General features: G+C 38.1%; 1 protein-coding gene across 6 annotated transcripts in view; it reads right to left on the bottom strand.

The window, feature by feature from the left end:
- Nucleotides 1-2,821: 2,821 nt before the first annotated feature.
- Nucleotides 2,822-11,750, bottom strand: part of CBFB (core-binding factor subunit beta) — a 48,445-nt gene continuing 39,516 nt past the window's right edge. For all 6 annotated transcript variants that reach the window (XM_058155055.1, XM_058155054.1, XM_058155051.1 and 3 more), the window contains one exon: nt 2,822-5,781. In XM_058155055.1, coding sequence (XP_058011038.1) covers nt 5,713-5,781 — 69 coding nt within the window. In that variant the 3' untranslated portion in view covers nt 2,822-5,712. The remainder of the gene's footprint in view (nt 5,782-11,750) is intronic.

Genomic DNA, 11,750 nt, shown 5'->3' with positions numbered 1-11,750 from the left:
TAATTGGCCCTTAAAATTTTCACTGATAGTCATTGAGAGAGATTTGCCCCATTTTACGTTTCTTGTCAGAGTTAAGTGAATCACAGCAGTTAAGTTAGTAATTCAGTTGTTAAGTGAATCTGATGATCAGGTGATTATTTAACCCTGGGACAGTGCAATTGTCACAAACATATGGCAATTACTGCAACGGTTGTTAAGTATGAAAAAATGATAGTAAATCACCTTTTTTTCCGTGTAGTTTTAAGTTTGAATGGTCGGTGAACAAATGGCTGTAACTTGAGGATTGGCCCTAGAACATTTTTTTCCTGCAGTTCTGTGCAGATTAATAAAAGTTTGGTCCTTTGCTCTTGCTAGATGCATTTTTAAATACCGTATATACTCGAATATAAGCCGATCCGAGTATAAGCCGAGGTCCCCAATTTTACCCCAAAAAACTGGGGTAAACTGGGGACTCGAGTATAAGCCGAGGGAGGGAAATGAGGCAGCTACCGGTCAGGGAAAGCCTCCCTCCCTCAGCCGAGAAGGCTGGCGGCTCCCCCCCCCCGCCCTCTCACTGCACCGGCAGGGCTTCCCCGCGCTAATGCAAAAGCCCGCCAAGTTTGCACCATCCGGTATAATGTGAAAAAAAGAAAAAAAAAACTCGAGTATAAGCCGTATATACTCGAGTATAAGCCGAGGGGACGTTTTTCAGCACAAAAAACATGCTGAAAAACTCGGCTTATACTCGAGTATATACGGTACTTGCCTGTTCTCAGCTGGTTTTGACAGTTACTGCCATTAAAAAAAAAAAAAGAAGAGGAGAGAACATGAATAGTAGAATAGTTTACATTATTGGGATGCAAACTGTATTATATTGCAAGGAAATAAGAAAAAAAAAACTGCAGCTGTGTGTACAACTCTCCAAGAACCTTTCTGCCCATTCAAATCCTTTCCGAGAGGTTTAAAAAACTTTGCACCTGCTTCCTCTTTGCAATCCACCTCACCTGGTTTTATTGTTCCCAATGGATCACAGATTTTACCCCAGCTGTTTTGGGATGAAAGGGCATCAGTGGGACCTGCTTAAAAAGTCTGAAGACATTAAAAGCATTCCAATCTCAAATAAGAAAGGCAAAACTGCCACCTTTTGCTGCCCTGTAGAATTGACGCATCCAGCATTGGATCCCAACCCAGAAGAAAATCACAGGTGTGGCTGTGGGCTGCATTTGGTGTACCACAGCCGCAATCACACTTGACAAAGCAGACAGTGAAGCACTGGTCATCCTCAACTTACAGCAGCTTGCTTACTGACTGTCCAAAGTTATAACGGCACTGAAAAAAAGTGACTTATGACCATTTGTCACACCTGTGACCGTTGCAGCATCCCCATGGCCACATGATTTACATTTGGATGTGCTGGATAACTGACTCATGTTTATGACGGTCGCAATGTCCTCTGTGTGTGTGTGTGTGTGTGTGTGTGTGTGTGTGTCACGAGATGCTCGTTTTGCGACCTTCTGATGAGCAAATGCAATGGGGAAGCCGGAATTCACTTAACAAACCATGTGGCTAATGTCCTCTGTGTGTGTGTGTGTGTGTGTGTGTGTGTCACGAGATGCCCGTTTTGCGACCTTCTGATGAGCAAATGCAATGGGGAAGCCGGAATTCACTTAACAAACCATGTGGCTAATGTCCTCTGTGTGTGTGTGTGTGTGTGTGTGTGTCACGAGATGCCCGTTTTGCGACCTTCTGATGAGCAAATGCAATGGGGAAGCCGGAATTCACTTAACAAACCATGTGGCTAATTGCAGTGATTCGTTTAACAAATGTGGCAAGAAAAGTCATAAAAAGGGGCAAAACTCACTTAACAAACGTCTCACTTAGCAACATAAATTCTGGGCTCAGTTGTGATAGTAAGTCGAGGACTACCTATGATTCCATTGTTGTTCGTTTAGCCGATAACTCATCAGGTAGCCTTTGAACCCCTGTAGAAGGATTTGGATAAGCTTGGAGCCTCTGCTTGCGATTTTGCACATCCTGGGCTAAGACCAGTGGTGGGATGTTGCCGGTTTAACAACTGGTTCGGCGAGCACTGAAAATGGAGCATTTAGAAGCTCAGCTACTTGCCTTCCAAGTCAACAACGGTAAGTAGAACAGCGAGGAGTGGGGGGGGGGAATCAGCTGTGCTGCACGACTGAGATGAGCTACAAAGCAGGAAATAAAGGACAGGATAGAGTGGGGGCGGGTGGGTGGGGCCAACTGATCGTCGCAGCTACCGGTTCGCCCGAACCAGCTGAATACCACCTCTGGCCAAGACAGAGGAACTGGAAGTGGGAAGTTGTGTCACAGCTCTGGAAAACACCCGCTGTTCATGTTCTCATGTCTGTTTTAACATTAGTTTTTTATTGAGTTTGCAAGAGAGGCATTTTAATTAAACTTAAGAGACCAAGTAGTTTAACTTGTATTACATTTAAAAATTTTAAACAATAGGTATTGCAGACTTTTCTGAGAAAACATGTATTGGAAAAGTTTCATTGAACTGATGTTTAGTTCTAGAAATGAATTTCAGAACTAATTTCTCTATATTCCAGAAACCAATGAAAAATATATGCTATGAGATATTACGGACAACTTGAGCAAAACCTGAAATTTTTAATTTTTCAACTGTATACTGAGAATCTATTCAAAAAGAAACAAAATAATGGTCATACTTCAGGAATATTGCTTCAAAAAATAGTAATTTGCCCAATATTTCTTTTTAAAAAGTCAGCCCTTCTGTTTCTAAACGTTACGACTGCCTGCATTGCTTCAGAATATGGTTACAAAGAAATAAACAGCCACACGGTTTCACTACACAGAAGTTTATTATGAACATGACAGAGAAAAAGACAGCAAAAGCAATGTTGATGCTTTAAGGCAACTCTCAAAATATGTTCTATGAAGATGATGCAACTTCTGTTTAAATAGAAATTATGAAAATATTAAATTGCATCAATAACTTAATGTTTAAGTTCAATAGGTTTGCACAAAATAGCAACAGAAAACATTTGTTGATCTTAATGCCAGCATTAAGATATAGCGGTCTCTTTTGACAATCATACCTTGGTTTAATAAACCTTTGCTTCACAAGGCATTAAATCAGGAAATTCCTAATTAACCATAGCTTCATGTGTAATCCAAATAAAATAGGAACGTCAGGTCAAGGAGAAACTAGATTGCAAAATTGTGATGTTTTTCATAATCTGCTTTATTCTCTAAACAATTGGAAATTGAAAACTATGATCAATTTTAGGTGTCTTGATTTAATTGATTCTATCACGAACTGCCTGAAAATATGGCAAATCCCCTTTATGTATCCCACCTTATTAAACCAATGTGATCAATGGAATTGACCATAAGTAGAAGGTTCTAAGGAATAGGATAAAAATATTTACACACAAAGGTTAATATGCGATAATATAGTTTGCATACTTAAGGTTTTTTTCCTCCCTCAAACCATATTGGAAACCAGGTAAACATCATGCTATTTGCGAATAAAAGGGAACAGAACATTAGGGATGATAACAGCAGCTAGAAACTCTTTGAAGCATTATTTCTTAAGGAAAATAAAAAACACACACTGAAAAAAGAGTATCAAAATTAATAAAATGAAGTGTGACAATGATCTGTTTAGAGATCTATCTGGCTATAGCATCAACAATCAACCGTTACAGTAAAGATAAAAATCTAGGGTTGTCATGTCTGGGGAATTTCACCAGCTATTAACATAAATCTGTAGCTGTTTCTAATTCATCTCCCATTATTAAAAAAAATAATGCATCTTAGTTATTCTTTTGAGATCAGTAGAGTATTTTGGGGAAGAGGATTATATACAAAACAGTAGAAATATAAATGCAAAAAATAACTGATAGAAAACAATTAGATGAGATGACTGCAGTTTTATCATTATTATATCCTCAAAGTAAGTAGAACTTTAAAATCCTGAGGTTCAAATGATGTGTATAGCCTTAACTATAGAAATCTGTTGGGGAGTGGTAGTGATTGCAAAGGCAATTTCTTTTGAGTCGATTCCTTTCCTTTCCTTGGTGCAAAAGCCACCAGCCTTTCTGACTTGGGTCCTGCTATGATCAATCTTGTGGGCTTATTTGGGCTCCACTTCCCTAGCGACCACCTCACCCTCTGAACCCTGTAAGAGATCTCAGAACAAGCACCAAGTTTGTTTGTTTTTTTGACATTATTCTCCTTGACTTTCCTCACTAAGAGTGGCATTCGTATGCTATGTTACTGGTTTAACCCATAGCTGGTCATAGCTTTCATCTGCCGCACCAACCAACATACACGATTTGGAATGGTGCCACGTCAATTTTTAAAAAGGATGAAGACCTGAAGTAGGAAGACCTCACTTTCCTGGTTTGTGGCCAATAGTCCTCTTGGCTAGCTTACTTTCCTACTTTCATTCACTCTCTAAAGTCCTCGGAGGATATTTGATGGGCCAGCAACTCTGCTTCACGAGGAGGGAGATGGGTTTCCAAAATGAACAAGAAACATCAACTGCTGCATTACCCAATTATGAACAAAACAAGCCCTTTATTTGTTGACTAAAAATATTGAAAGACCAAGGAGGTATGTTAATTTTGCAAAAATGTAAGCAGGCAGAATCCTGTCTTTGCATTTTGCCTTGGATTTTACATGGATGGCAGACTGAAAAAAACTGAAAATCAGACAACCATGATTCAACCTAAAAGGAGTATCCACTCTTCTGCCAATGATCATTATCTATCTACTCACTCTAAAAGTCTAAATGAATATTGCAGGTAGGTATTTCAAGTGGATTGCTTAGATAAACAGAGCAAAACTACTAGATACAACATAAAGCAGAGAATACTTCTTGAATAATAAATGGAAGGAGGGCAAGGTGAATATTGATTAATGTTACCCAAAAGCTTAATCCCACTGGAAAATATTGAATCAATGGAAAGTAAACACATGCAGACACACAAAAAGGAACCTTGCAACCAGCGTGAGATTTTGTACACACTGAACCATTACTTAAATGTCTTGATTTCAGAAGAACAATTTCAGAATTTAATTTACAGGAGAATATGCTGACAGGTTAAGATTCCTTTAAACATTTAGCCACTGGAAATGTAAACTAAAATAATAGGACACTATGGTACTTTTAAAAATAAAACCGTGTAATTCAGTAAATCAGCAGACACCACTTGTGTTACTTGGTTCAGGCTGCATATGTAAAAGGGTAAAAGTCTTTTGCAAGTTGATAAAAAAGTGCAAAAAGAGATAACCACAAAGACTGTGTGTCCAAAGCAAGAACATTATGACAAACTTCCAACATCTCATATAAAATTAGTTTAGAAAGTTTTGGTTTTTTAAAGAACTCACAAACATTTATTCGGACCCATCCTGAAATGAACAAATGTTGGCTGAGGAACATTTTTATGGCTGTGTAAAGTTCTCTCTTTGCTAAAATAGTGCCAAGAAATCATAAGCTTGCATAGAAAAAACAAGAATGTCAAATCCCCACTGGCGACATGCTTAAAGAACAGAAACACAGGTAATGCAACACAAACATAGTGCAAACCATGGCAGGACATGATAGTTTGGCTGCCGCAGATCAGGGGAAAGGTTATATATCCTTATATATATATCTCCAGTCATCACAGTTTCTGGTCTTTTAATTCCATCATTTGCCAAGTTTAAAAAGCGCAGCACTGCCTCTCAACGCAATTTGAGATCATCGCCACTTCCCAGGTTTGATCCAGGACTAGGGTCTTGTTGTCTTCTTGCCTAGATGAGATGAAGGGGACAAAAAGAAAGGATGGAGCACAAATTAAGAGATAATAGAATGTTGCAAATCAATTCAAAATGTTTTAGATGACATTTGAAACCACCACCGGGACAACTAACAAACCGAAAACAGAATGATGGATGGTCTTGGGCTCACAAATGCTGTGTCGGTGCCCAAATCAGAAGGTTTTAAAATACCCAGTTCTAGATTTACATGTTTATCTAGGCATCTCTTCTCTTCTTTTGCAGAGATTGTTCCTATATTTTACAGAGTTAGATACCCTGGGCAAGAAAACTTTAGTGCCAGAGATCTGTTTTTTCTCTTTCATCCTGATTTAGTCTCCACTAACTCCAGACTTTCCTAACATTGGAATTTTCCACTTCAAAGCTTCCATCTTTCTGCGTTACCATGATGAAAAGCTATAATCATCTTGTTTTATTACCACCTTTGAAAAAAGAATATTTAATGACAGACTTACAAGCATTTGTTTAGTGACTATTCGAAGTTACAACAGCACTGAAAAAGTGACTTATGACCATTTTTCAGACTTATGACCAATGGTACAGCTGTTCCTGTGGTCACGTGATCAAAATTTAGATGCTTGGCAACTGGATCATATTTATGACAGTTGCCGTGTCTTGGAATTGTGATCACCTTTTGAGATTTTTTTGACAAGTGAACTCAATGGGGAAGCCAGATTCAGTTAATAAACCTATTACTGCAGTGGTTCATTTAACAACTGTGGCAAAAAAAATCATAAAATAGAGCAAAATTCACTTAACAACTGTCTTGCTTAACCACAGAAATTTTGGGCTCAGTTGGGATCATAAGTCAAGGACTACTTATACTACAAAGTTTGTATCTTTACATTCAAAAAAAGTTCACTACCATTACCATTATTTATTATACTGGAAATCATTTTATGAGAGAAGTTAAGCTCAGCATTTCTAATTGTATAGCTACATTAAAAATTAAACAATATGACCAACAGCCCCTTGCAAGAGCTTCATACCATATATATTTAAATAAAAACTTTGCACGACAGACATAACATGAAAGCCATTACAGATAATGTATAAACTCATTAAAATAGAATGATAGGCAGAAATAATAAAAATGCACGTTCACTCTGAAGTACTTCTGGGAGCAAACAAAATATCATTGTAGATATTGCTCTGTTTATTGGAACCCCACAAATTGTCAAATCCATTGTTAGTTAAAGCAGCTCAACCAATTAACATAATGTGCATATATATACACACATAAACATGACATTAGAATTAGCTGCATAAAGGTTTTATTTTCTTTCAATTTTTTTTAAAAATGTATTTTTTATTTAGCACTCTTATATACAATTAACAAAACAAGCTTTAAGCTTAAAAAAAAATAGAAGAGACAACCCCCAGTAAATTAAAAATACAAGCTAAAAAAGAAAAATAGGAAAATCCACCTTTTATTTTATAAGGAACAATAGTTACTGGTTACTAATAAATTATACTAGTGTAATATGACTAATATAGGATATTATTGCAAGATATTACAAGATCCCTGCCATAGTAACACATATCATTACATTCTTTGATAGAAGTTCTTGTCTTTTCCAAAATATCTAAGACCACACATTTCTGACAACCATTCCTTCATATCTGGAATAATATCACATTTGTAATTTCTTGATATGTTTCTTTTACTCGCTCCCCATGCTCGATACCACCATAATTCCTCCTAAATAGATTCCAGATTTATTTAATTTCAGGATTTTTGGGAGGAGAGATTACAGGCCACTTTATTTAGTCATATAATAAGATTTAATCCTTGGGAGTTATTTTAACCAGCCCCTTTAACCAGCTGAAAAGAGTCCTGTTCATATACCAAAGTTTTTCTTTCAGATAAATAGCTGAGGTCCAATACTGAATTTCAAGTACTCAAGTATATTTTACACAACTTTGGAATATTAGAATTTTGTGATTCTAAAAATTGAGTAAGGCTAAGGAGATGTGAAATAAGAATAAAGTCCAAATACAGTCTTTCTTTGTTTTTTCTTTCTTTCTTTCTTTCTTTCTTTCTTTCTTTCTCTCTCTCTCTCTCTCTCTCTCTCTCTCTCTATATATATATATATATATATATATATATATGTATCTTAAAGCTTAGTTTAAAAAAGAAGTTACTGTGTCATCATCATCATTGTTGTTGTTATTATTATTAAACCTCAACCTATATACAGCTGCTTGCTTATTCAAGAATACCCTGAAAACTGCCAGTTGTTCACCATTTTCAATTAACCAAGTTGATGACGAAGGAGTCGTCCCATAATAATCTTTCAGAGTCTCATGGTCTGGCTGGTTGGAATTCAGCTTAGAACTGAAAACACCAGGAAATCTTAAGGGAATCTCTGGGTTCTAATCTTTCCATGTACAACATGCATTCTAAAGGGAATTCTAAAATCCACTGCCACAATGCAGGAAAAGCAGAAATATTTTCTCAGTTTGCACATGAATATCTTTGATAGTATGTTAAAAAATGGCCAACCCTGTATTACCGTAATAGGTGGCAGACTGGTTGTCTTTTTTATATCTGGTGCAGATAATGCAATAGATCTTTTTTCCCCTTTCCAAAAGAAGACAAGGTGACCTAAATTAGATATACCCTCTGCACATCTATGCATTCTCAATACTGACTGTTGAAAGTGCCTTCTTTCTTATATTTCAGGATTATATTTTGATTTGTGAGTTTCAAAGAGGGAGAAAAAAGCCACAACAACTTGAAGGGTTGTTTAATGTCCACAGAAATATTAATGGCCTCTTTCTGAAGAAGAGGCTGGACTTCTGTGTAAAAATGCCAGCAAAATAAACCAGTAGCAAGGCAGTTACAAAATTAAGCTAAGAAAACTGCTTTGTTTTTGCTTAGAATTTGCGTTGTATGTAGCAGAGAGAAGATAATCTTTGCAAGTCAAGCAATCTTGTAATATATGCTTTTCTTTCAGTCAATGCAGGTTAAAAAGGGCTGAGCAATAGTGAAACCCTGACTGACAGTAATCAATAGTGATTATATATTTATAGCATCACTATTAACACCAACGTTCTTTTTCAAATAAAAGCATTTTTAAAAAAATGCTTTTATCCCAAAGAAAAAAAAATCCCAAAGAAACTAAGACCTGCAATAGACTTTCAAAAGGCATATAAAAATTTGTCCAGCTGAGAAAAATGAATTAATGTGCCAAGGATTCAGTTTTCAGTTGAGAAATTGCCCATAGCTTACAGTTTCATGTTACTTTTTCAAGGAAAAGCTTTGGGTTTTTACTGTAATTGTATTTTCTTATGTTTTATAATCTTACAAACTTCTTTGGTAAGACTTGTGTGTCCTGAAAAACAGGCTAAACATCACTTAAATAAACAAAGGCTATCAGAGCCTCAATTAAATGTTTCAGTATTTCAAAACATGCAAAGCAATTTTTCCATGACCATATAGCTTGATATTAAATGTCACTTCCCCTTCTGTGTTTTCTATAGAAACCCATCAACCAAAGGGTAAGACATAATATTTTTCTTATATTTATACTCAAGGCAACGTTTTTCTTGCCTCTAGACTACACAATTTAAAAGCTTACCATATAGAGGATCTCGCTTCAATACAGAACTGCTTGAAACCAAGCGGAATTCTAATTTCTACAGTGCTGTAGAAGACTGATACATGTATCTTTTGGAAGTTTAATGCAAGTATATTTACTGTCTTCCCACAAGGCAAAACAGCATCTTTTGTAAAATCCCCATTATGTGGTAGGACTTGTGGTGAGACAAGGCTACCACAAGAATAGCAGCAACAACAGCACACTGGCAATCTCTTGTCGGGGGCATTAAAATGTATCCAGCAGACAAAATCCTTGTAATGTTCTTGTTTGAACTGATTTATATATCTTGCTGTATTGTACAAATGGGATAAGCCATGCAGCCAGCTTTGCCTATCTATCTTAGCTTCTGCAGCGCACTGAGCATGGGGAGATAAGAATAGTACAAGGACTGGCATTAAAAAGATATATGCTCAGATGCCTACATTCAGAATGCTTGCTTTGCTTCTCTGGTCAATAAGGAAGAGTAATAAACTAGGGAAAGCCTACTTTAAATTCTAATAAAAATGTTAGGTTCCGAGATGCAAGAAAATACATGTAATAACCCCTGTAAAAAGGCATTCATTAAACGTTACATCGCATGCATTTCTTTACTCTGAAACATCATTAAGACTTTAAAATAGTCAGACAGGAAGACACATTTTACTTTCTGTACATAAAAATAAATTTTTTAGGTAATATTTTCCAGATGTTGCCACATGGTATGCAGTATCAATCCACATGAATCTTTTGTCTCCTGGCTGTGACTACAACTCTAGGTCCTGTCTTCCAACTGCCCCTGTCCTTTTAATTTCAAAATCTGCCGCTGCTTGCGTTATAAATTAGATCTCTCAGCGGCTTTTGATACCATCGACCAGGGTATCTTGCTGCACCGGTTGGAGGGTTTGGGAGTGGGAGGCACCGTTTATTGGTGGTTCTCTTCCTATCTCTCTGACCGGTCGCAGACGGTGTTGACAGGGGGGCTGAGATCGACCGCGAGGCGCCTCACTTGTGGGGTGCCGCAGGGGTCGATTCTCTCGCCTCTCCTGTTTAACATCTATATGAAGCCGCTGGGTGAGATCATCAGTGGTTTTGGGGTGAGGTACCAACTGTACGCTGATGACACGCAGCTGTACTTTTCCACCCCAGGCCACCCCAACGAAGCTATCGAAGTGCTGTCCCGGTGCCTGGAAGCCGTACGGGTCTGGATGGGGAGAAACAGGCTCAAGCTCAATCCCTCCAAGACGGAGTGGCTGTGGATGCCGGCACCCCGGTACAGGCAGCTGCATCTGCAGCTGACTGTTGGGGGCGAAACATTGGCCCCAATGGAAAGGGTGTGCAACTTGGGCGTTCTCCTGGATGGACGGCTGTCGTTTGAAGATCACTTGACAGCCGTCTCCAGGAGAGCTTTTTACCAGGTTCGCCTGGTTCGCCAGTTGCGCCCCTTCCTTGACCGGGATGCCCTGTGCACGGTCACTCATGCTCTTGTTACCTCCCGCCTGGATTATTGCAATGCTCTCTACATGGGGCTCCCCTTGAAGAGCACCCAGAGGCTGCAGTTAGTTCAGAATGCGGCTGCGCGGGTGATAGAGGGAGCCACACGTGGCTCCCATGTAACACCACTCCTGCGCAGACTGCACTGGCTACCTGTGGTCTCTCGGGTGCACTTCAAGATGTTGGTTACTACCTTTAAAGCGCTCCATGGCTTAGGGCCAGGGTACTTATGGGACCGCCTTCTGCTACCAAATACCTCCCACCGACCTGTACGCTCACACAGAGAGGGGCTTCTCAGGGTGCCGTCCGCCAAGCAATGTCGGCTGGTGGCCCCCAGGGGAAGGGCCTTCTCTGTGGGGGCTCCTATCCTCTGGAATGAACTTCCCCCTGGATTACGTCAACTGCCTGACCTTCGGACCTTCCGCCCCAAGCTGAAGACCTATTTGTTTACTCGCGCGGGACTGGCTTCGTAATTTTTAAATTTTATAATTTTATAAGTTTTAGAGAGTTTAATTTTAATGGCATATTGTTTTAAATTTTAGCCGATATATAATAAGTTTTTTAATCTTTGTTTTATTTGTATATTGTCTATTTTTACTATGGCTGTGAATCGCCCTGAGTCCTTCGGGAAAAGGGCGGTATAAAAATCTAATAAATAATAATAATAATAATAATAATAATAATAATAATAATAATAATAATAGTAAAGCTTTTAGAACTTTCTCTCATTTGCTTTAAATATCATTGCAATTCTGATTTATTAAGAGTTATTTCCAGAAGATAGCTTCTCTTAAAATTCAGAGGTACATTTAATTGCAACTTCTTGTGCTAAAAAATAGCATCTCTTTTTCCCCAAAAAATGTAGTTCAT

The sequence above is a fragment of the Ahaetulla prasina genome, chromosome 12 (genome assembly GCF_028640845.1).
Source record: "Ahaetulla prasina isolate Xishuangbanna chromosome 12, ASM2864084v1, whole genome shotgun sequence".
Taxonomy (NCBI): domain Eukaryota; kingdom Metazoa; phylum Chordata; class Lepidosauria; order Squamata; family Colubridae; genus Ahaetulla; species Ahaetulla prasina.
This window is presented reverse-complemented; position numbering and strand designations above follow the sequence as displayed.